This window comes from Pteropus vampyrus, unplaced genomic scaffold (genome assembly GCF_000151845.1).
Source record: "Pteropus vampyrus isolate Shadow unplaced genomic scaffold, Pvam_2.0 Scaffold4, whole genome shotgun sequence".
Lineage (NCBI taxonomy): Eukaryota > Metazoa > Chordata > Mammalia > Chiroptera > Pteropodidae > Pteropus > Pteropus vampyrus.
Window position 1 is genome coordinate 15,294,878 of NW_011888785.1, and position 27,274 is coordinate 15,322,151.

The window sequence follows — 27,274 nt, forward strand, 5'->3', positions numbered from 1 at the left end:
ATATAGCAATACATGTGCTTTTTGAAACAGACAGGAAAAACACACAAAAATTAACAGTAACGGTTTCTCTGTTTTCTGAGTAGTGGGATTTTGAGTGATTCTTGTTCTTCCTCTAGCATTTTTTAAAATTTTATGATTTTTCATATTAAGCATGTATATGATGTATAAATAAATGCACAAATAAAAACAGGGCACACATTTTTACTCTGTAGTTCAAGCTTTTTATAAATTTAGATGAGCCTTATTATTAATTAATTAGTTCAAATTTTAAAAATTTTATTCTGTTAATTGGCTGCTTAAATTGTGTGAACACTGAAACATGAACCAAGCAGATTTGTTCATTGTACTGTTTTAAATGGTTGGTACTTGGTGTATAAGAAGCTAATGATGATGAGCCAGCATGACATTACTTTAGGTTAGTCATGCTATTTAAAATTTAGTGTTTACAAGTATGTGCATATGTTTCCAATAAAGACATATTTGCCACAGCAGACTACTTTTCTTAACATTTTGTGATTCGTTTTCACACTCCTGTTTGTTCAATGCACGTTGTTTGACCTGTAGTTGCTCTTAAGTCTTGAAGGACTGACCCTCGACAGTGCAGTCTTTTCCAGAGTTTTCACCTTTGGAAATTTAGAAGGTATCCCTTGCCAGTTCAGAATATAGTCGTCTCCCCTTATCCACAGGGGGTATGTCCCAAGACCCCCAGTGGATGCCTGAAGCCATGATTGTACCTAACCCTATATACATACTATGTTTTTTGCCTATACATACATATCTATGATAAAGTTTAAACTATAAATTAGACACAGTAAGAGATTAACAATAATAAAGTAGAATGATTATAATGATATCCTATAATACAAGTTTTGTGAATGCACTTGCTCTCCTTGTCTCTTAAGACATCTGATAGCTGATCTAATGGCCTAGAGGGCTATTAACTGTTTAAAGGCTGGGTCGTGTATACAGAATGGGTATATTGGACAAAAGGAATGATTCATGCCCCAGGTGGGACAGAAGGGACAGCGCAAGAGTATGTCACACTACTCAGAACAGCATGCAATTTAAAACTTATAAATTGTTTATTTCTGGAATTGTCCATTTAATATTTTCGGACCACAGTTGACCATGGGTAACTGAAACCATGGAGAGTGAAACCACAGATAAGAAGGGACTACTGTGCCATTTTGGTAGATCTCAAGGAGGATTCCAGTACACCTCTGTCATTACACACTCACCCTTTGTACTTTGTTCACTGACCTGTGGCACTGGCCACATTTTCTTATAGTTCTGTGTGACTCTGTCTTCCTCAGGAAATGAGACACTTTAATAATTATCATTTGTTAAATGATTACCATGTGCTAGAAACTGCACTACCCCTTTGCATATGTTACGTCATTTGAATCTCATCATATTATGAAAATGAAGCAATATTTTCTCCATTATATAAATGGAAAAGCTAAGGCTTTGGTTTTAAACAAGCTGGGATGTAAAGACAGAACTGCCAACTCTGAAGGAGAACGAGTACCCTAAACCAATAACCAAATATGCTACTTTCCATGAGGATTAGTGATCCAACTGCTGAACAACTGTGTCCTCGCTGCCTCCGCCAGCTCTGAAATCTATGATGCTGCCTAATCATTTTTTCTGACCCTTACATGAACAAGGTGATTCTATCCTCCCTTATACACACCATTCTCACAGTATTTCGAGGGATAAATCAGTCTTATTAACCCCAGATTTCAGAGGATCACATCATGGTCAAAAGTTTTAAATTCCTACTTTTAGACATTGTTTCTGAGTTTTAAATCTTGTATCTAATTTTATAAGTTCTAAAATTAGGAAAATATGTGATATTGGTTTATTTTCTGCATTTCCCCCTGCTTTATGCTGGTTAATAGTGATGACAGTGATAGCTACCATATACCGAATACTTGCTGCTGTGCTTAGTGCTTTATGAAGTGATCATACCGAATATGTTTTGTTACTTTGCCATTTTACAGATGAGAAAACGGGCTCAGGGAGGTTAAACAGCTCACCTGGTTTTACATACCGATGAGATCATTGATCTAATAAAAAAATACATTGAGGATTTGGATCCAGTTTTTCTGGACTCTTTGAATCAAGACTCTGTCTCTTGGTAGTGGTATTGCTTTGGACTAATTGCATATACCTACTATGTATCAGTTCCTTGACCTTTAAAATGGGGTATGATATTATTTACCTCAATGTTGTGGTGTGGATTACTTGCATTACTAAAAGATGGTGCTTAGAACAGTGCCTGACACAGTGTTTGCTTAGTATTTGGCGCTATAAAAATAATAAAAATTACTATTAATATTGTTACCCACTGAATTTTAATTATTAAAATCAAATATTAAACCATATAGAAATATATGAAGTAGCAAACATCCCCCTCTTACCAACTACTTCCTCTCCCCAGCATTAACCACTGACACCAGGTTGGTATATACCCTTCCAGAGTATTTCCTGTACCATCTGAAACTATTTTTAAATTGTCCTTTCATTAATAAAACATAGGTTGAGAGTAAATATTTTGTCATGATCTTGAGAGTGGAGAAGTAGAAAGGGAGACAAATTCATTTATTCAGCAAATATTAATCAAACGCTTTCTGTGTGCCAACCACTCTGCTAAGTGCTGAGGATATGACATGTTGAATTTCTGTTTTGACTGTTTATCAATTTTCTTTTTTACTTTTATTTAGGACATGATGTTTCAGCTTCTCCGAGGTCTGGACTTTCTTCATTCTCACCGAGTCGTGCATCGTGATCTAAAACCACAGAACATTCTCGTGACCAGCAGTGGACAAATAAAACTGGCTGACTTCGGCCTTGCCCGCATCTACAGTTTTCAGATGGCTCTAACCTCAGTGGTGAGTGAGAGAGTGCTGTTCTTTCATTAAATTTATTTTTCCTCTTTTAAATGACAAACTGCCCCCATTCAATGCTCCTAATGTTATTACTGCCAGTGGTCGGCTGGTGGACAGAATGTCTGCACTTTTTTATATAACTGTAGGTAAGAGAAAAGCATTCTGCTTACAACTACAGACACATCCAGACTGGGCTTGTTGTGGACAGGACCCATTGCAGAAATAGCCTGTTGCATCTTAGCCACTAGAAAGGAATCCGTTATAAGTTTCCAAATGCTTTTTGTTATAACCACTGTTTTCAGAGCTGCATATGTATTGTATGGGGAAACAGCACAAGGTCGGGAAAGAGAGAGCACCAGGAACATTGACCTGTCTGTAGCATCCTTGTTTGAGGAACAACTACAGTGCCTGCAGAGGTGTGTGAAAGTGCTCCTCTGAAGTTGTGGTGCCGACTGTGGAGAAAAAAATTAAATTTACAATGAACTTGAATGACCCAGGTCCAGGTAGCACCACATTGCCCTGTAAAGGCTTAATACAGGCCAGAAGAGAAAGAGTAAACCCAAGGGCTCTGTTCTGGCAGAGAATGACAGTTACGATATCCTGTTCTTTGTCTCATTCAGACATAAAACCATAATACTATTGACTTTGGTTAGCTTTCATTTATCCTTACAGTTCATTGTTTCTGAGATGAATTTTTATGAAATTCTGCACTCAAAAGATAAAAAGAGGAGCTCGAAGTAGACACTAATAACCCTTTTGTTTGAAAGACCTGTTTTACATACAGCGAATTTACACATAGATACAAAAAGCCAAGGAATGTCCCTTTGCTGTGCTACTTATCTGGGGCAGAAGTTGATGTGGAGAATCCCTTTGATTTGATAATGACTATAGAAATGGCCCTCAAAGCATTAAATTGAGCCTTAAGAAAAAGAATCCTCTTGGGTAAATATGTCATTTTTCACACACAGTCCATTTTTAGCCTCGAAGTGGTTCCCAACTGGGCAGCACTGCCCTGGGTGTGGGGTGTTGTTGAGAAAAATATGGCCATGTCTTTGGTCATCATGATGACTTGGAGAATGGAGGTAGCTGCAAGGAGGCTAATATTCTGCACAATAAAAATTGTTTCCCCACATTCCAGTAATGCCTCAGCTGAGAAGTAGAAATTCAGGAGGGGAATTGGAAATTCTCTAAGAGAGATAACTATGCCTTGGAAAAACATTCAGTGTACAAAAGTATTCTGCTTCTCACCCCCGAAATATGGATACTATGACCTGGACATGTGAGACCACTTTCTTTCCCAATATTTTATACTTTACCTAGGGCATTAGAATTTTTACAGGGAATTCCTTGGAATCTGTCCTATTGTTGAAAGATAAATTGTATTTGTTTCCTCTTTGTCCAGCATACGCCATCGATTTTGAGAAGACAAGGCACAAGGTGGCATCTAAAGGATGTGCCTCAGCTTTGGGTTGGGTCAGGCGAGCCCTTGTATTATATAATGACACCAGAAAGGGCTGAGTCTGTGTGTTTCCCCAGTGGGAAGGGTGAGGTAGGCTGAGAGCTTCCTTAGGAAGTAGTTGTGCCTGTTGTTTCAAGGCCCCGGGGGAAAAGCTTGAATAGGCTTTGTGATCTGGATAGTCAGCAGAGGAGCAGATGGAAGGAACTCATCTCCTTGGGTACATTGATCAGGGGAAGGATGAGCCATAACCGAGACACTTTTTTTGATCCCCTCCAAATGGGCACTAAAAACCATAAATAAAAACAGGAAACCCAGCTGGTTTTGATTTTTTTTTTTTTTTTTGCTTATTAAATTCAAGGAATGATAGCCCAGCTTGTGCGTAACATCAATTAACATTCCATTCTAGCTAAAGGTTGATATGTTCAGACAGGAAAGTGTAGACAAATTATTTCATAGAGAAAAGGAGAAAGACAATCATAAATACCTGCTTTTTCAGTATCTCATTTATACCACATACTTACTCTCTGTTACTTATGGTGACATAAAGTTAAAAAGCATTAGCACCTGTGAAGCACGCCGGAACAAATGCAGACTTGAAAGAGTGATCATTGGAATGTAATGGCAATAATAAAGGGTACGATTCCTATAAGGGTACTGCGTTTAAAATTTTTCCCATTGTTTTATTTTTTTGTTTGTTTAAAGGAAAAATTTTAAAATGGAAAGATTCATTTAGTATAGTGATACATTGGTTCACGTACACATAGTGACATAGGAAGACTTGGAATCACAATTTTTCAAATGAAACTGGTATTTATTTTTCCCCTTCCTGGAAATACGCATTTTTTAGTGGGTTATGTCATACAGGAACTGGGAGTCAACTTAATCTGTGGAATGTTAAAGGAATTACAAGTTAACTGATTCAAAACTGACATTTTACAGCCGTGAGAAATGCTAATATATTACTTATCTTCCAAAGCCTGGATCAAATGTCCCCTTCTGTTACTCCTTGCAGAAATTAATTCCTCCTTCCTTCCTCCATGATTTCAGAGTAACATCTTATTCATGTCTTTCATAATACTGCTTTATATGGGGGTTTTATTTATCAGGCTGTAAGCTCCTTGAAGGAGTTGGCCTTTTGGATAGAAATTAATTTAGGACGATCATTGTAAGTCTGGACCGTAGTTGTAATGTAGGTGTGTAGGTGTGACTTAGCTTGTCTCCCTCTGATAAGGGAGCGTTAAGCGCCCTTTAGACACCTCACTTTACTGGGACATCGGCAGCCACCCGATGATGACTGGTAATCATGAACTTCTAGGAACAGAAATTTGGAGAGAAACTAGTCCTCTCTTTTCAGTTTATGATGAAAAATTTTAATTTTTTTCTAAACTGAACCATACAGCATGTAAGGCGATACTTTTGCCATTGGATTTGGTGTTTTTGGAACTCTTTATTAATCACCTCATTTTGAAAGTGGAGAAACCGACACTACGACAGGCAGTTTGTGATCAGATTAAGTCTGAATTTCAATGAATGGGTTTTAAATGGCTTGGAGAACCCACCACCCTACTGCTTTCCTCTTCTTCCCTCTGTAAGCTCCAGAGTGTATCAAACTATGTTCTTTGGAACTCTCTGGTTCTACAGAGGATATCTAGAGACTCCACAAATGTTCAAAAGTTCATTTTTTAAAATGCATTTTAAGTCTTGCTGAAATTGTAATAAGAAACACTAGCTCATGCCACATTTTGACACAGTGGGTAACACTGAGGCATGAGTTCATACCTCCCGGTTAACTAATTTTTTATGTAGATTCAGAATGAAACTTCTGCCACACTTGTGCAAACCTGAACGTCTTGTAAATGTATCATTCTTTGGAAAAAATCAAGCGTTCTCTTGATTCACTCCTGTGTCTGCTCTCTTAAAATCACCCCAGGGCATAATCGAGACAGCACACACATCGTGCTGCACTCACTGTACGTGAGACCACTTTGAGGGCCATCCAGAGCAATGCCAGTGTTGAGATTACTATATCTAGCTGTGGCTGCCAATACCCAGGCAGTTAGAGCCACTCACTCCCCAGGATAGTCACCATCAAGCTGCCTATGGATAGAAGTCTGCACCTTAAAATAAGGTTGTTCTTTTTGGTGCCCCTGTAACTTAACATCCTGGGACGAGGTCCAGGATTGGCCTGCCTTAAACCAATTTTTGCTTTATAATGAACAGTATTACAATCACTTTTCAGTGTATTTGGAGGGCCTTTATATAATCATTAGACAAAATATAGAATTAGCATTTTTCCTCCAAATGCCTTGGCCTAACACATATAATGTGGAGAAAAATTCCACTTTGTACCATATTGGAAAAGTGAGAACATTCTCTTATCTTTTTAGTGACTTAATAAAATTACATTCTCCTTCTCCAAAGGTCTTTTTTTCCATATTATCTTCGCTGTTAAAAGACACATGTGTTCTGAAAACATCTTCCACTCTGTAGAAATCACCAAGAGGCAAGTAAATAGTAAACATGGGAAGACCACTCTACAAAGTACAAAAATACACATGGAGATTTTTCTTATATGGAACTGATAAGATTCCCAAAGTTGCCTTTTTTAAGATCATTCGTTTATTTAATGCCACAGTATTACAAAAATTGAATTGCTTACATTTCCTTCTTATACCTCTGGCAATACATGGTTTCTTACTGTAACCATGTATTGCCAGAGGTATAAGAAGGAAATGTAAGCAATTCAAATTTTGGTAGCATTTAGTAAACACTGAAGAAACCTTGCGGATTCAGAAACTTTTTTATAAGCATAAGGGAGAAAATTAAGGAAATGGAGTTGTGGCATTCAGTCAACAAATAATTATTAAGAACTTTCCTTGTGCCAGGGCTGTCAGTGAACTTGAGAGATGAGGTCTTTGCTCTCATAGAATTTATAATCAAAATGGGGAGACATCTTAATCAAATCGTCACACAAAGAAATGTATAGTTAGAAACAGACATAAATGCTATAAAGGGACACAGTTCTGTGAGGCCATGTGGCTCAGGAACCCTCATTGGCTGGGCGTCAGGGAAGCCCTCCCTGCTCACCCATGCCAGGATGTGGGATGCTCAAAGAGGTCACTTCTCTCGGAACCCACCTGGACACAGGCCCCATGGATGTGTGCATCATACGATTCGTGCTTATTTTCTATGTCTATGTTTGGAATAACTCATTGTACGGCACCCAGTTGGCACCACCAAGTTGACAAAGTGAAACAGAACCAAAGATAGGAGAACAATGACATCTTTTATAGGAAAAAACAAATTGTTTATGCTTGTTTCCTCTCCGTGCATGTTGTATTTACTATGGAGACCTGGCAGGGTTTGTGCCTCGGCTCCGACAGCCGAGCTACTCCCACAGAAGCCTGCAAACGCTGCCAGTGCATACTGAGTAAATCAAACCAAGAGCATTACACGAGTATAATGGAAAAAACCCAAAGCCCTGGTCGCCTCAGCACCTCAGGGAAAGTGCAGGACACACCTCTGAAACCGGAAAAGCTCCTCTGACCCCCTCCCCGCTCAGCATCTCCTTGCCATGACACAACCAGGTCTGTTTTGTGAAAACTTGCAGTTGCCAGTACATATTTCATAGTTAACAATGGAGTGTTTGTGCCGGTTTCGTTTTCACTTTCACCAGTGAGGGAAGTGGAACACAATGGGGCAGTGCACAGAGCTGGGAACAGGACACGTTTTCTTCAGGATTCCCAGGGCTGGGTACGTGGAAAATGCCAGAGCCAACACAAACATGAAAGCCCATCCAGATCCTCCGTTATGCATTCGCAGTGGTAATAAAACACATTTTGAGGTACAAACTGATAGGTTAACTCTGCCTCTGCAGTGAAGGCAAACACTGATGATTACCGTGAGAACAGAATGTCTCCCTTACAGAAAGATAATGTACGCCATACTATACAGAAAGCTGCTGTAGGTGTGTGTGCATACATGTGGGTACTTAATTGTACCCAGTATACTGGCGAAGTTAATCAAATGACTGCTTCCCTTGTTTATAGAAGATATTCATTTGACTCACTTAATTCTAGCTCCTCCATAAGTGGTCACTGTTGCAAATTAGTTCTGCACGAAAACAGTTTCACTGTAACGCTGCTGCCTGGAAGATGTTTTACTCAAAGAAAGGACAGGATGTTCTTTGCTTCTTCTACATATCTGTTTGGCCAGCATGTCCTATCAGAGTATGATGTAGATAAGGTCTGGTTGTCACCTGTTTTTTTCTCTCCCACTATATAGACACCCTGTACGATGCCATTCAAATCTCAGGAGCTTGAGGCAAAGTTTGAGTGTAAAGACCAAGTATTGTCCTAAGTTTCACAACCTAAAATGCTTTAGAAAGGATTTGCAAGCGAAGGGTTTCTCAGGGATCCAGAAGATAGAAAAGAAAAGTGTTTCTTCTTACATTCAACATTCTTATGGGAATACGCCTTCTGTGTTTGGTCAAGGGCTTGTCATTAACTGTATTTAATGAGATAATTCCATATCTTCTAAATTTGCTTAACTCAAGTGTTGTGTTATATTTATTCAAAGGAGTATGAGACACAGTCCTCGAAATTGAATATAAAACGATGCTTCTTTAACTTGGAGTTTTATGTCCTCTTTAATTCTTTAGATATGTGAGTTTCTTGGTTTTATAGCTGTCACTACGTACTTCTTTGCCACTACTTTAAGCAAAGTGGCAGTATCTTCATTTTGCTTGGGCTTTAATAGTCTCATAGTGTAAGTTCCTATGTCTAGATATATTACTGAAATTCGATTACGTTGAACATGTGACATTAGACCTATCCATTTTTATTCACTCAAGCCAAATCTTATACCATTTTAGTGTTTCTCACAGTGCCTTCCTGGCACATGGTAGGCACTTGATAAATACAAGGTGAATGAATGAAATAAATCCTCATGATTCTCCATGCCTGAAGAATGAAACTCTGTAGCTAGGCCTGGGAAGTCTTTTTTTTTTTTTTTTTTTGCGGTGTAGTCCCAACCTACCCCTCTGTCTTCCTATTACCACTCCCACCCAGAGACTACCTCACACGCACAAGCATATTCCTTATCTAACTAACACTATCAAATTTCTCACTCTTCTTTGAACTTAAGTGCTTTCCTAACTCCCTGCTTTCACAAATGAATCGATGTATGAATTTCCAACTCTGCATTTTTCACATTGTAGCTGCTGCCATTTTCGTCAATTATAAGCTTCTAAAGTTTTTTGTTTGTTTGTTTTGTTTTGTTTTAGACACAACTTTTAGCTAATCTTCCCAATTACCTGCGTCACTCCCTGATAGTAACTTGAGCTCTGAGGGAGTAACATTTATACTTTGAATGTCTGCCTGGACAGCCATCTTAGCAGTTAGATAATTATCATGCTTCATCCCTCCATATCCAAGATCACAAACCTTCCTGCACCTCCCCAACTTGTGCAGTTAATTTTCTGTATAGCATGTTTTTTAAAAAAATTAAGATCTTTGCGGATCTTTGGAGAAACTATAGTGTCACAGGACAAAGCTGAAAATGTCTGCATTGTAATTTCTTTTAGCCATTTTATTCAGTGCACTTGAGTCCTTGAGAAGATTAGGTACCTTTGTTAAATCTATACAGGTGTCTCCAAAAATTAAGCTCAGACTTTTATAATTGCTTTGTAGTTCTGGATTTTCTTTCATATTTTATTGCAGATATTCCAAATTTGTTTCTAAATGATGCTCTTCGGGTTGCTGAAGTAGTCCTCTCATTGCTCCTGCGTTGCTTTCTTTTTCTCTAGGAATTGAAACGCAGGGTGAGTGACATCTTTGCACCTAACATCTGTAAGGATACTGATGATTTTTAAATCCCTCGTAAATCTGAATGTTAAACTTTACAGTTGGCCGCGGAGGAATAATCTACCTTCAAGTCTCAGGGAAACATCCAAAGAAAGAAGGAGAGAGCACAGGAGAATTTACTTTAGTGCTGCTCATATATTTATTTTGAAGGCTGGCAGAATCTAAAAGTGGGGCTGTAAATTTAACAACTCGACCATAAAACCCCAAAATAAGGGAGAAAAATCTACTACTTCTAGGTTTGAGTACTACTATAAAGTTACAAGATTTTTATTCTTCCATTGCCTTAAATTCTTCTTCTTTTTTTTTTTAATTTCTAAAGATATCCTTCTCTTTCTTTCCCACTTTTATTTTGATTAATTAGTTTTTAAAGGTTATGATGCTTTGAAATGTATGGAAGTTTTCTGAATGCCTACTAGCATGCTTCAGTTAATAGATTTCACAGTGACGTTGAATGCTATCTGCACCTTATGTAACTCTGGGTGATTTCAGTGAGGTGGGGACTGCACATGGTATCAGTTCTTGTGGGAAAATATGCTTCAGTGGCTTACTGGCACTACTCTTGGAATGTGGCATTTAAAAGTACCTTTTTACAGTGGGAAAGAATTCTGTCAAGAATAAACAGTCTGACCTTGTTAAATGGGCCAAAGTCTGTAACCTAGTTGCAGGAAACTAGCTTTTACTAGTTTAGAAAAAGCAGATTACAAAAAGTACAACTAGAACTTTCTAAAGAATGGGAAAAGTTACTATCAAGAATATGAAATATATTCCAAAATTAATGGTCTTCACATATATTCAGGAACATTACTTGACTATAAAATCCCACTCTCTCAGAGCGGATGAAAGATCTGGAGTATAGTTAGTCAGAAAAGCAGATTTTCTGTTTCCTGGAAAGACCAGACTGGCTTATAGAAAGGAGCTGTGGGAGGGGCCATGTAGCATGGACCAGCTGTGGGAAACCAGCAGGCTTCGGGAGACATAGGAGTAAAAATTACCTATAGGCATAGGTCTATATACTCTGAGCTCTGGAATGCAACCTTTCTCTCCATTCCTGCTTTCCCACTCATTCCAAATCAATCCACACAGCCCTGGGATCTTGCCACTCCAGACCTCTTGCCTCCTGTTTGAAATAACATGCCAGTAGATTTTTGCGCCTCCATGCCACATTAGACAGTCTTCTCCCTGCTTAGATCACCTTTCCCCCTTCCCAGCCTAACAAACTCCTACTCTTTCTTCCAGACTCAGTGCACAAGCCACCCCCTCCCTGAAATTGGCCTGACTCGAGGATAAAGTTAGGCGATTCCTCTTCAGTGTACTTTTGATTTGCCTCTAATATAGTAGGTATCGTATACAATGAGGAGTTGAATGAAGGCAGGAAAGGGAGAGAATAGAAACTGGAAGTAATTCAGTATAGATCTAGAGAAAACATATCCATGCCACAGTCTGATATGAATTTACCTTTTTTTTAAAAAAAGAAAAAGTAATGTTCTTTTTTGTTGAATAAGTGTCTGTGGTCATAAATCTCTTTGTATTTTACACTGTTGTTGATAATAATGTAGATCCATGCTCAAGACATAGTAGTCACTATTGATGTAATCATTGTTATTTTTATTGCCAGTTGTATAAATATATGTAGTAATATCTTTTGATATGGTGAACATTTCCATTCAAAATGAAATAGATTATATAATGTAGAGTCTGCATAAGACATCTCACTAGTAATTGTGTGAATCAGAAATTTTCTAGTTGTTTACCCACTTGTGATTAAGATAAATCTGTCATAAAATGACTTTGTTTCATTTACAGATGGAGCCTTTTTCTAAAAATACGTCTTTTCATCGGGACTTACATGACAGATGCTTTAGCTTATTGGGCCTAAAAACCCAGTAACATGGTTATATTCTATCTAATTAGCCACCTGTCTTTCTGTTTCTCCTTTTTCATCCCCAGAATCCAGCTTTTGCTAAAGTTGGCAAATTATATACCTCACATATGGTCATTATATGACTGAACCTTAATGAGGGTTATGTAATGTCAACAGCCACAAAAATTCCATAATTTACTTTTTTCATTAGACAACAAGCACCTTGAGGGAAGAAACTAGGCATCACATGTATTATGCTCACTAAATAGTAATTGGTAATGATGATGTACTTTCAAGATGTTTATGTCCATTATAAAAGAAACATGCTCATTATAGGCAAATCTGTGTGGTCTCAATTTCTCCTCCATTCTCTTGGTTCAGCTGGTCCATTCTTTTTTTTTTTAATGGCAACATGGCTTTATTTTTCAGTTTTCAAAGTCAGAAAGTCAAAACGAGGTTTGAAACAAAGACATCAATAATTAAAGGTATAGAATATTTTTCAGCTCTTTGTTAGGATTATTCTCTTCCTGGGGCTGCTCACAATCACCGTTTTTCCCTCAGCTGCTCCTAAGGAATAACAAATTTAGAAATTAGATATTGGATATAATTCCAGTAAGAGTCTGTTGAGTTTGAGAATTTTTTTAAAAATTAAATAAAAGTTTCACCATCAGCACCATGTGCTCCCCAGTCCCAGATATCATGCACTTGATAATGGCCATTTCTCTTAAAAGAATACTGTCACTTTTTTGAGAGCAGATGTTGCTAAGTTGGAAGAGTTTAGGAAGACATCAGAATTTAAAAACATTAAATGACTGGTGTTCTTTCTGATATCACATTTGTGTGTGTGTGTGTGTGTGTGTGTGTGTGTGTGTGTGTGTGTGTGTGTGTGTGTGTGTTCCTATATCTCATCAGGTATTGGTGAATAAATAGTTCACACTCTCCCAAGAGAATACGTCCTTTCTTTTCTTTAAACAGTGACTCCATTGATCCTGTTTTAGAATTTCTTCCCTTGTGTCTCTCTTCCTTCTTGGTAACATTGTTTTTGAAGCCTTAAATGCTTCAGGTGTTCCTAGAATATCTCTTTTTTTCTTCTGTCATTTTCAAATATGACTAAATTACTATATATATTTATACAACCGGCAATAAAAATAACAATGATTCCCAAAAAATATTGCTTTACTCAGGAGACACTAGAGCACAGCACGTTGGTTAAGAGGACAGATTCTGGACCCAGATCTTTTACTTCTTTTACTAGTTTATCTTGCTAGTTAACAAGCTGTGTGACCTTAGCCAAATTCTTTAGCTTCTCTGCATTCTGAGTTTTTTATTTATTAAAATAGAGAAAGTAACCATACCTACCTTTTAGAATTGTTGTGGGAGTTAATACATGAAAAGAGTATGTATTCGATTAAGTCCTATAATTGAATTACATAGTAGGAATATTCATATTTGTACTTGAACATGAAGACAAGTACAGAAATGTGTATAACCAATTAAATCATTTTCCTACTGATAACCAGTTACCAAAGGACCACTCATATTAGAGTTTAGGTTACTAATATCTCAGGGAGACCATTCTCTCCTACTTTATTATTATTTGTTTCTTAGAAGGAAGAATGCTTCTAGTCTTCCTGAAATATGAGTATCACTATTCCTTAAACAGTGCCAAAGTTTGGAAAGTTCTTTCCAAGAGTCTATACCTGTTACTTGGTCTTTGCATACAAGATATTGAATATGCGAATCCGCAAAGTCGCAGGATTCTCACTAAGACGCTGAGAATGGGTGAGCACGTTACTGTGAATGAACCATGTGGACCGTACAAGCTGTCTCGCTTTCAGGCACCATCTCTCGATATGAGATCTCAGAGTCCCAGAAATCCAGAGCTGTCTTTTCAGTCCTTGCTCCCTGTTGACTTTCACCTGCCAGGCAAGGAGTTAGAATGGGAGAAGAGAAACTCAGTTTTGACCCCACAGCACAAATCTTCATGATTATACTTTTCCTTCTTTACCATCAGCAGGACAAACTCTAGAAAGATTTTTTTAAAAATTTCAGAAAGGACATGTTCTGTATTTAATCTCTACAGAAAGGAGGGTAGATGACTAAAAGTAACAATTCCTAAATTATGAAAGAATTCCTTTCCTTGCTGTAGTCAAAACGGGCCTTTTAATATTACTTCTAGACTAAACCATTTTTTACTCTAGTTATCACTTTCTCTTGGAGGTAGGTGCTCAGTAGTTAATATTCAGAAAGCTTCATTACCCAAATAGGTTAGATTCTTCCCCAGTCAATAAGTGACTCATTGTACCACAGATTAGGAATTAATGTCACAAATAACATACCCTTCTTTCCCATAGTCTGCTTAAGATGTGTCACCTAAGAACTCTTCCAGCTATTAACCTTTCAAAAAAATTAGCTGAAAGAAATTCCTGAGGCTTTCAGCCCAGCCCTTGTATAACCTGCACTGTCTTGTTTCATTTTACAAAGCCATGCAAGAATGCCCCCCACTTACAAAAGGAGTTGGTACCTAAACTCATAACTCAGTGGCATATTCAATTAGCCGTTCAGGGAATTTGTGTGTGGCATTTGATACAATTGCTTACTCTCTAATTTAGTTTTTAATCACAATTGTCTTAGTATTGCTCTTATCAACCTAGTGCCCGATTCAGGATTCAGATTAAACCATAATACTGTCTCTGAAGAAAAAGTACTCTGGCTTTTCTTAGGTTCAAGGTAAAGATGTGGTTTGGCCACATAAGCAGTGTTGTGTGGAAATTAAGTCAAGAGTTTCTGTAACATGACCTGACTAGGATCCAGCTCTCTTTAGATATTTCCTGCTCCAAATTCCCACAGCACTTATTAAGCCACCCAATTCAGCCTTTACGTGAAGCCTTTCACTCTCCATTTAAGTTTAATGTGACTTCTTTTTTCCATTCTTCCTTTTTTTTTTAATGCTACTCAGAGCTCCTTGAGATCAATGGCGACGACTTGTATTTGTTAAGCATGCCTAGCACCGTTAGTATGGGTTAAAACTCTAGGAAATGGATGATGTGTGGTAAATAATTACTTGTTATACACTTTTGGTGCCTGTAGGACTTTGTAGTGGAAATAACCACTACTATTCCAGATAGTATATTACTATTAATGTGTATATGTAGAATTCTAAGCATAGAGTATACTCATGAGGTAAAGACATTTTCAGATAAACAAAAAACAAGACAGTTAACCACCAGCTTTTCACTAAAGAAACTTCTAAAGGACATACTTCAAAGAGAAGGAAAATAATCTGAAAAGGAATATCTGAGATGCAAGAAAGAATAGTGAGTACATAAATTGGTAAATATGTCCAGATAAGTCATTAATCACAGTAAATGTAAATGTACAAAACTCACCAGTTAAAAGATAGAGAATGTTAGATTGCATTTTAAAAATATTTGTCTAATACCAGCTCTGTGCTTTTTCAAGAAACACATAAATTTTGATCCTCTGCTGGTGGCAACATAAAATGGTGCACTACTTAGGAAAATAATCTGACATTAACTATGTAGTTTAACACACTCATACCATGAAACCCTGCAATGCCTTGCCTAGTTACTTACCTTAGAGAAATTTGCACATGTGCAGCAAGAGTTATATTCAGGAAAATTCATAGCAGCATTGTTTGTAATAGCAAAAACCTTAACCCAAATGTTCATAGACAAGAGAATGATTAAATTGACCCTGGTGTATTCATCCAAAAGAACTATGCAGCAATGAAAATGAAAACGAATGAACTATAGCAATAATATGGATGAATTTTAGAAACAATACCAAATCAAAAAAAAATTGTAGGAAGTTATAAAGTGTATGCAATATTTATAACTTCAGAAACAAGCAATATTAAATATTAGGTATATTTATGCGATAAAACTAAAACTTTTTTAAAGTAAGGAAAAGAAAAACATGGGACTTAGAATAGTGGTTACCTGTGGGGGCCAAAAGAGAGGTAAGGAACCAAGGGAATGGAATTTAAAGAGTATAAAAGAACAGAGGAGAGACGAGGGCTCTGAACACCCGAATAGCTATAACATCGTTAAAGCTTTGCACTCGCCTCCTTGGGCTCTTATTTAGATGCATGCTGCCATTTAACATGATTTCTTAAGTTTTGCTATATGGTTTCTGCTGGCCAGGCACTGAATTGAGAGTGTAGAAGTTGATGAAACAGATAAAATCTCCCCTCACTCTTGTTGGGAAGATATATGATAAATAAATAATTTAATGTGTTATATAATTTCAAGTATGAAGCACCATGGAGGGTAAGATGCGATAGAAAGAGAATCTATTTTAAGGAGGTTGGCTGGTCAGAGCTGAGATCAGCGAGGCAGTCTGGGGTCCCGCTCTGAGGGGCCTGGTCAAAGTGTTGAATCCATTTTTAAGTATGATAGCCATCTATGAATGGCTTTGAATAAGGGGCCTACTCCATATTAGAAGCAGAAGCTAGGAAAGGAGTTAGGCTGATAAAGGGGCAGTGGAACAGCAGGAAAAAAGACAATTGATTATAGGACACAAGCAAGAAAAAATTTAAATGATGAAAGTAATACTTTTTTAGAGCTTGAAGAAAGAAACTTAAGTAATCTGGGAAATTTTGTTATAGCTAAGTCTTCATTCATCTCCCCAGATAAATGAGATAGGAAAATACTAGTTCCGTGCACACACACATACCCACACATACACACAACACAAGTTCTTTTCATGATACATTCATGTCATAAAAATATGACATTTTTATCTAGAGAATTGAGAGTACTTATTTTGCGTTTTAATTGCTTAACGTAAATTAAATTGTAATGATCAATGAGGTGTTCTGAAAGTGTTTTGTGCATCCTTAGATTTGCAATATGTGTGTGAAATAAATAGTAGTATCATTATTATGCAGTATAAAAAGAGAATTTAAAAAAAAAACTGTCACTACTGATTGCTTAATTAAGTTCAGCTGAGATTATTTATGAGCAGAAGTGGATTTACTCTGCTTAATGGGTTCAAGCTTCAGAGCCCCTCACTTGCAGCCCACACACACTAAGGCCATGGGAAAGGCCCCAGAAATGTGTTCATGTGGTCTTTTTTATTAAATTGCAGAACTAAGCTGTTTTAATTGCAATTGATTAACAATCCACACCTCCACTCGATCACACTTTCCCTAATGTCAGGTGGCACTGGAGTGGCCTTCGCTCTGGGTGCTGTTAACACTTCGATTTTGTGCAGGCAGCCTTCAGGTCCCATCATGTTACTATGGTAGATATTCTAAAGCCCTCATCTTGCTTAGCATCTTCTGATACATGTCTACTTCTCTCTTCTTTATTTCTTGTAAATCTCCACCTTGGCTTCTGTGACGCCAGTTTCCTGCTTTTCGTCTTCCCTATCTCACTCCTCTTTGGTGACTGCCCTCTTCTGTCTTCCCCCTAGGATCTGTCCTACGTGTTTCCTCCCCCTCAGCAGTCTCCTCAACTTCCTGGAGATCATCCTGGAGGAAGAGAGCTCATCTTCTGTTCAGCTCAATCCACTCCCTTGAGCCCCAGATCCACATATCCAACTGGACAGCTTCTCAAGCAGCAAGCCTGCCTGTCATACCTCTTCTGGGTCCCCATTCAGGTCGATGGCCTCACCATCCACCCTGTCACCCAGACCAGACTTGAGACTTGTCCCAGATTTCTTGTCTCTCCCCTTCTGTCTTATTTAAAATTATCCCTCCTACATCTCCTCTCCTTACTGCTGTAGACCGTAGATCCTTCTACCAGTGCACCTTGATTACATTCCCCACCTCAAAGATTATCTCCATCTTCAAAATCCATGGTTACCAGAATTTTCTATCTAAAATGCAAATCTGACATACAACCCCTGCATAAAACTCTTCAGTGCCTCCCCTTCCCCTCGAGATAAAGCCTAGGCTCCATCATCTGGCACTCGAAGTCCTTTGTAGTCTGGTCCATGCAGCTTCATGCTTCTCAGCTTTCCTGCTCAAGTCTTTCCTCTGCCAGTCCTGCCTTTACATCTCCTCTCCAAAGCTTCTAGTACTTATTTACCCGTGTTCTGCTCCCTGCCCTACCCTTGAGGAGTTGATGTATACATAACATTTGCTGATAGTCAAACAAAGTACTTTTTGGACCTTACATCATATAATTCTCAATCGTCCTATGAAGTAGGTGCTATAATTCCTCATTTTGCAGATGAGTAAAACAAAAGCATGGAGAAGATAATATATTTCACCAAGATGATACAGCTCATAAATAAGGACTCAGGATTTGAAGCTAAGCTCTTAAATTATATGTCTCCACCTGGCACAAGAGCTTAGGCAATTGATAGTTACATGTCGGCCTCCCCTGATCAACTGTGAGCTTTTGAGTGCAGATATTGTGTCTTCAGTCATCTTCATATCATCTTTATAATTGGGATCCAGCACTTATTACATAGTAGGCACATTAGTATATGTGTAAATGAATGAATCAGTGAAGTGATGTTGTATTGTCTCATAAACTGCATGAGAAGTGACACTAAGAGTAAGTGGGGTAGTACAGATATATCTGTTTTTTTCCCAATATGTATTTTGTTCATGAAGACTTAAGAGAAGTAAAAATGTCCTTACTGCCTTTGAGGAGAATTTGGTTTAAATGAAAAACTTAAATAGGCGAGCTTTAATGGTTATTCTCATTCTTGTTACCAGTAGACATTATTAATATTTATAGGAGGCAACTTATCTTTTTAAGGGTTCGTATCATGTGCTAAGAGCTAACAGAAACAGCCATTTAATTATTGACTTCAAGATGTAGAGCCTATTTCCTAGTACTTAGAGAACGACTGCCCATTTTTCGTGTCAGCCTTGCTTTACAGAGGGTCTTAAACAAGTGTAAGCTTTCCCTTTTCCAATTGCAAATTAGTTTATCAGTTAAAATAGATGGGAGGCTTCCCAGCCCAGTTGAGTTGGCAAGATTATTTATCTTGCATATATCAAATTTATACATAAGAAAGATTTCAGATACTATTTTAAATGCAAAAATAACATGCTTAAAATAAGGGTATGGGTATACTGTGGTTTCTGGAACTGACCTTATAGAGAATCATTAAACTGGGTCTCTGATGTTCTTTGTAATAGTAACATGCTTATTTCATAAACCAGAGACTGTATAGGAAAAAGTGGGGTTTTTTCCCCATGCAAAGGCTTATAACTAGATGAGAAAAAAAAATTAATTAATTACATGAATATTAAGAGGTTACTTATCTATTATAACATTGGGCCACAAGTTGACTAATTAAAAGGAATGCAGGTTGGAAAGCTGCCACAAATCTGCTCCTTTCATTTAGAGGGCCACAGGCTGAAGCCAGTGATTGTGCGTGACAGACTCTGGGAACAATGGTGCAGCGCACAGACCGTCCAGATGAAGCATGCTCGTCTGAATTACACCGACGACGGGGTGGCCTACAGGCAAACAAAATGGTTAAACAATACATAATCAAGTTTTTATTTGGTATTTCCTGCGAGGCTGTACCAGTTGCCAGGGAGTGTACTGTATTTTTTCTTTGGCTGTATTAATTGTTGACCATAGCTGGCAGAGCACCAAACAGGGACAGATAAGGGGGAAAATGGCATCTGGACATTAAAGCCCTGAGTGTACTGGGGGGAAAAAAAGCACAAAAAATTACAGCATATATCAGGAATTTTCCAACTAACGATGTGCGGATGTGGTAGCGCGAGAGAAAAAGAGCCAAACTGAGCTCGCTTTGTTCACGAAAGCAGGCCCCCCTGTAACATTCCTTTTAGCTGTGCATATTTTGGCTTCATTTGTACAGTTTTAACTTCATACTGTGTGGAGAAGCTCAGTTGTAACTGGTTATTCCTAATAATTATATTGCAATAATTAAAGTTCATCAATAGCTGTTATGTTCTTAGTTATTTAGAAGCTGTTTCAAAAACCCAATCAAAGCCAGAAACTTCTAAGTGACATGTCATTACTATATAAAAGATGGCAACAATTATTTTCTCTGATTTCACAACAGTTTGTTTTTTTGTTTTGTTTTTTTTTTTAAAGACGATATTCATTTATGGAGACAAACAAGAAACGATGTCTTAAAAACTTGGAGTATGAGTGGGGTGTCCAGACTGGGAGTAACTAGATCTTGTAGCCTACAAATAAAATATTCCCCAACTGGTTTGTAAAACGGGAAAATTCGTGGTAGGGATAATCCCCTTTGCTACTTTTAGATTCCATTTAAAATGCAAAAGTAATGTATAAATACTAGTAAATCTATTGCAGAAACAAAGTATTGCAGTTTCATGATCTCAGTTAGAAGTCATATGTTACTGTTTTAATTCAGTAATAAAATGAAAAATCTCCAACTGAACACAGCTTCCTTCTTGAAAGATTGATAAGCCTTGGAGTCCCCAGTAATAATAATTATAATGTATACCAAACCGTTAGAGCTGTGAAATATATTTGCCAGGGGCTTCTTTTGCAGTGATGGTGATATGTCTGCATGTGTGGCTCTCAGGCCCACTGGCTACACCTGCAGTCTTTGGGATTACACTGGGTTTAAACTCTACTCCAACGCATGTCTAGCCATGAGACTTTACTATCATTATTAATGTATTCTGAACGTCAATTTCTCACCTAGAGTATAGGTAAAAAAAATGCAGTGCCTACCTCACAAGTTATCACAAGTTATTACCTCACAAGTTATTACATGATTTAAATGACATAAAATTCATGAAGTCCTTAGTGAAGTAGTACCAGGCATAAGGAAAACTGACATGAACTTTGGCTGTTGTTACATCTTCTCTGTTGTGAAGCTCTGGGCTTTCTTTTAGCTTCTCAAAACATTATTTCTAGTCAGTGTCTGCACTGAAGATTATTTACTTAATCGCCATTAACTTCTACAATAGATAGCAAGGAGCAGGTTGTTTGGTCTGCAGTGAAAGCTGGGACAGTGGTTTTAATTACTCTTAAACATTCTTCGAGAAGCTGAAATTTTAATGACCATTTTCAGAAGCACCTATTAAAACCAAATTATTAGTCAAGAAAGACTGAAAAGCAGTATTCTCAAATAGCATCATTCTTCTAGAAATGGGCTTCTAGCTACAGGATACACGTACTTTGTGATGTTATAGGCAGCTGCCTCGTAACACAAGCGCCATTTCTGTCTCATATTTGATTAAATGATTTTTATAAGACTTAGTTTAATGATTTTCGTGTATGTTAATTACATTTTTCAGTGTTCGTTGTTCTTCATGTTTGACTCCAGAAGTCTTAACCCTTAACGTTGAACATATTTTAGGGGTCCATAGACTCTGAATATTAGAATTGCATGATTCATTTCAACACCCCAGGAATTCAGTGTGCTCTTCTTTCATCAGAGGGACAAGCTGTATTAATGATGAGCAATGTGTAGGCCCTGAACATGTTTCAGTCCACAAAATTTCTCATAGGCCAGAACATTTGTTAATATAGACACGAGTCCTTGACATCAGACCAGTTTTTCTCAAAGTAAGTCTTCATGTCCTGAATACATTTCGAGGCCTTAACTGATATTACTATTGAATAATATCTTTTGAATCATTGGATAAAGACTGTAAGGAAACATACACGTGTGTGGTAAAAAATTTTTATGAGATCTTTACTTCTTAGCATTAGGACCAAAAGATTATTAATTCTCCCCCACCGAAACAATAAGAACCGTAATAAAAAGCTGAAAGTGGTCAGCTTTAACTTAAAACTGGAAAACTCCCTTTTCATTTCTACAATTGGCTTTTTCTCTTCAGCTGCTTTTTAAGTTGGGCTGTTAGCAATTTAGCCTGCCTTTAATTTTAAGCACCATTCTTCCAGTCCGGAGATCCCTATAGGAAGCCCCACTCACATAGCCTCGCCTCTCATTGGCTAGCTGGGAAAAGAGCATTTCTGCATAAATTGGATGCTTCCTTCTCCCCTGGAGACCAAATATGCTCATGTTTCACAATCCCCTGGTTTGTAAGCTTAAATCCATTGCCTGAAGCTGGAAACTTTCACTTTGTAGAACACAGCACACATCGAAATCCAGATTCAATACTCCTGATGTGCCCATGGGTCCGACAGCAGATTGAATACAGGCTTCTTAATCCAGTGTTTCTGAGCTGCTCCTACTGAAATCAGAACCCCATGTGTGTGAGAGAGGTGTCCTTCAAAGAAAGGTATTTCCTTTGTGCAGCACCATTGCACACAGAATCCAAGGGGTTAACCTGAGAGCTACTTTGAAAACAGAGTCGAAGGTCACTGGCGGCAACAGCAAAGACTTTTAAAGCTTGCCGTCCTGAGCCTTTCACCCTGCCTTTCCCACCCAGGGGATTGTAAACATTGGCTCCCGGCCACCATGTCCCACAGCACAAAACTTCTCTGTGCTTTCAGCATATACATTTATGCTTTTTTTATGGAAGCTAAAGCAAAGGCACATTATTGCTGCGAGCACAGAGAACATGTTGCTATTCAATGAAAGGGGAGGAATCCTGCCCTGCTGGAATGTGAAAGCATGCAGATACGCTTATTTAGCGGTGCTTCACATGTAACTTGGCTGCTGCTCTTAGTCGGACTTTCTCAAGTCAAAAGAATGTGTAGAATGCTGTCACTTAATCAGAACCCAGAAGAGCTCTTTTATCTGCCATTTGTTAGTAACTAGCAATATTGCCCTTATCTCTTTGTCCTTTAGCTCCATCCAGTGCCCTCGGATATGAGAACTGGTAACATGAAAGCACTTATTACCTTGAGCATTGCTTCGTGTTTTTCTTTTTCCAAACTCAGAGTTCTTTAATCACCAACAAAGAAGTTGTGGGATTTTCTTTAATTTAAATAAAGTTGTCTTAGGTCTTAGGGCCGTAGTTGTTTGATAATGTTTAAGAAAACCCAAGATGGTTTATATATTTATGTTGCCATTTATACCTGATTCTTCTAAAGTCTGTTATCCATATAATTTATCATAATAACCTCCATTGATTCAATTGCATGAAAACAGAATGGAATTTCCAGAAATACTATGTGTAGCTTAAATTTCTCCCTCTTGAACTTTTTAATATATTAACATCGTTCTGTCTGTTGGTAATTTCATGTAATTTCAGAAGTTTGATATAATAACTTTGCAGTGAATTCTGAAGACACGAATGGAGAATTCATTTTTATAGATCCATATGTTACAGTAGGTAAGGGCAGAAAAATTATAACTCATACCATTCCTTTTTGCTATGCTCTTTTTTTTTTTAAGAAGGGACCGTATTTCGCTGGCAGACATATAAAATCTTACTCCTTCTGAAATGGCAATTATGAGCTTATTTTGTAATAAATTTAGGTGCTTGCCTATCACTATATATTCCTGTTTGGATAATGATGCTTGATTCTGAAAAGAATACGAGACTGACAACAGCCCCTACTACACTGCACAGACACGCAGATGTGACTGTGCTCTAGACTGTAACTGCAGTTGATAGGATATATGCCTTTGCCTTTTGCCTCTCAGTCTAAATGACGTTTTAAAGTTCTTCACAGTCTCTTCTGGAATTCCAGTTTTGCTTTATGAAATCACATTCTGTTGGATACTAGTTAATGTCCTTTAATTTTTCCTCTTGATCAGAGTTCTGTTTCTTTAAATGTGAAGTTTCTTTGAACAGTGTCACTGACCTGGATGTATGGGTACCACTACAATGTCCAGGCTGTGTCACTGAGCATGTAGAATTTATTTATTCTTGATTATAGGTTCTAGGATTGCAGGGACTTTAGAAATTACCTAATGTGACCTCTTGATTTTATAGTTGGTGAAACTAGGGCCTAATAATATAAAATTACTTCTTTCACAAGATAATACACAGAGGTTATTTAGTGGTATATCTGAGACTAAAACCCAGTTATCCAAATCTCAGTCAGGGGTTCTTTCCCTTTCTCCATCCAGTCTTGTACCCTGTGTACTGTATGGTGAGTTTACTGACGACCAAAGATGAGATTAATAAGTGGCTGGTATTTGCATCATGAGTATACCTCAGCATGTAGAAGTCCACACAAGTAATTATGAGATGTTTTGTTCACTGAGCAGGAAGTAACATGAAGTCTTGGTCTTTACTTGTTCCCAAGGCATCTGGTGACTGGCATATCAACTATTCACTTCATCAACATGTCACACCTTGATTTCACTGTGATACGTTTCTCACAATTTCTGTAGAATCCTATTTTTCTCCTCCCTCTTCAAATTAGAGTGACTTCACATTCCAACAGTGGATTCTACATAAAAGCTGACAGTTTAACCAAAGCTATGCGCAGAGGCTAAGTGAGAGCACTACATGCTTTTATGACTAGGTAGGAAAGATTGAATGTAAAAGTAAAAGCCTTCAACCCAAGGACTGTAAAATAAAATAAATTCTTTTCAACAAGTATCTATTGAATTTAATTCTTTAAAAGACAAATGTTATATATACTCATGAAAACTAGAAACATTATTGAAGTACATAATGATAAATCAATTAGAAAAAATATCTTTATAAATCAGAAGAGAAGAGTAAATGTATAGATGTACCAGAAATGAAAGTAGATTAAAATGCCTGGTTTTCATTAATGAAACTTTTTTCTCACAGTAATCCCCATGAAGAAAATCATAAAAAGGCTTAGTGCCATGCAGCTCTGTTTTAAAAAAAGTGAATTTGTTATAGCAGTTACAAAGCATTTGGGAGTCTCAAGAGAGAAGCTTCCATTCTCTTCACAGGTGATAGCATCTTGGTCTTAGAAATTGAGGCAGAAGTGTACTGTGATTGGTGGGTACGGACTCATCTTTGGCATGAAACTGGCGCTCAGCAAGACAGTAGCTCTTGCTAATTAACAGGTGCACTATTTAAGTTCCTTCCTATTAATGCCAATTAATTAGATTTTACTGCATGATGCATTTTACAGGAATTTCTGATTGCCATGGCTTTCAGACGGGAGAGTTCATACTTTCAGTCCCTTCTCATTGGAGCAGTAAGATGATATCCTTCAGTTTTTTCAATGAGTACTTGTTATTCTCTTGTATTATATTTCAGGAACTTAAAAAATATAGTTAAATTACTTTCCCGTATTTGAAATATGTGTCTCCTCACCTAGAGTTTCTTTTATGGAACTTTCTTTACATCTGAAGTCTTCATTTCTCCACATATGGGACCTTTTTTTGAAGAGGTTTACTCCCTCTGCTGGCTCTATGAAATGAAAGCATGAAATAGGTATACATTAAGTCCTCACTTACCTCATTGATAGGATCTTAGAAACTGCAACTTTAAGTGGAACGATAGTGTATATAACAAAACCAGTTTTACCATAAGCTAATTGATTAGACAAGAGTTAAGTTCCTATGGCATATTTCTGGTCACAAAAACATCACTAAACTTATAAATAAAGACCCAAAACACGTCTAATATTAAACATTGAAACATTGAGCTATACATACATTTAAAAAAGATGAATAAAAACAAGGAAGATAATTATTTTCCAACCTGCTTATTCCAGTTTAGGCTCATGGGTGGCCAAAGCCTGTCCCAGAAGCTCAGGGCGCCAGGCGGGAGCCCACATAGACAAGACCATCGCAGAAGACACACACACCCCCCACACTCAGTCTGGGACAGTGCAGACACACCAATATCTAACATGCATACTTTGAGATGTGGCATGGGAGGAAACTGCAGTCCCCAGAGAAACCCATGCAGACATGAAGAGAACATGTAAATTCTACACAGACAGTGGCCCCGGCCAGGAATCTTTTTTTTTTTTTTTTTCTCACCAACATTCTATGGAAATGATGTTATTCAAGAACCTGCTGCATTTCTGATTACAAATCCAGGGGATTGCTTGCATATGATGTTCTTTGCCTTAGCCTTTTTCCAAAGTGTAAAATTTAAACTTTACCTTGGCTCCCTCTACTTTTGGATATAAAATCACATAAGAATCTGAGAGATATTTTACATTTCTTTTGAGAACAATATGAAATTCAACGAGACTAGTAGTGATTCGACATTTAAGAAAGTCTGGCATGCAGATTTATAGTATAAAATAGGTGCTCAATAAATATTTATTAATTTCTTAATTGCAATCATATTTTTGTTGTATAAAGGTTACGTGTACTTTATTACAGGAGCAATAAATCACCCATTCTCTTTAATGAAGTCATCTGTGTTTCCATAGCACTTCCTTTATGCCTCATTATATTTCTAACCATACCATATTACAGTTATTTCTTTTCATGTTTGCCTCACTAGACTACAAACCCCTCCAGAAAAGGCATTGTCTAAGATTTATCTTTATAATCTCAATCCCTATCATGGTAGGTTGTCCAGTAAATGTTGGTGAACTTTAACATTACACTATTATAAATTTCTTCTCAAATAGTGTACAAACAGCCAGAAGGTTTCAGTAACCAGAATTTTTGCTGTATTCTACTTTTACCTTAAAGAGGTCATTGAAAGTAAATAGAGTATTCAGAAAACTCACTTCCTAAATGGAAGCGTATCTGTACTAACGGAAATAGTATGGCTAATAAAGACAGCAAGACTTCCTCAGCATCTACATCTGTAATGTTACGTGGTGGTAATCGACATTATAATGTTTATGCCAAAGCCCTGAAGGGTACTTTTGCAACTTTTATTTTCATTTTGTGCTTTAATTTTCAATGCCAAACCAAATTTTTATATATGTTGCGTACTTAAAGTGCGATATATAAGCCCTTATTTTTGAGAATGACACTAGTTAAGAATGTTAAGCTGTATGCGTGCATACATTTCAAAATTTATTTTGTATTATTTGCTTCTAACCCTGTACATTGTTATAGACTATTGCTTTTCAAAGCACTTTCCAAGGAACCCTAATTCTATAGGATGGTAATAGGTGTTATATAAGGGGGAAAAATCATTCCATGGACAATATTTGATAAATATTAAATTAAATAGGTTTCTTTTTAAACTGTAGAACTTCTCAGTCTTTAATATGTCAGGGTAGAAATGTTACTAGTATTTAAAAGTATAGCCAAATGGGTTCCTCTCACATCATCTCTAAGATACTACCAGTATTCCTCTCTTACTGGAAATGTCTTTATTAATAGAAAATACTGATGGAATTATTTGAATCTGGTTCATTTTTAAGTTGAAAGCAGAGTCTCACAGATTCTCTATGTTTACCCCAATAAGCATAACTTTCAAGGCCGAGTC

The 27,274-nt window shown here is 37.4% G+C and overlaps 1 protein-coding gene across 3 annotated transcripts in view; it reads left to right on the forward strand.

Moving 5' to 3' along the window:
- Window positions 1-27,274, forward strand: part of CDK6 (cyclin dependent kinase 6) — a 216,966-nt gene that overhangs the window by 106,547 nt on the left and 83,145 nt on the right. For 2 of the 3 annotated variants that reach the window (XM_011363667.2, XM_011363661.2), the window contains one exon: window positions 2,727-2,894. In XM_011363667.2, coding sequence (XP_011361969.1) covers window positions 2,727-2,894 — 168 coding nt within the window. Of the gene's footprint in view, window positions 1-2,726; window positions 2,895-17,514; window positions 22,835-27,274 lie in introns of those variants that run through there. The other variant, XM_023533184.1, reaches the window with a different exon arrangement.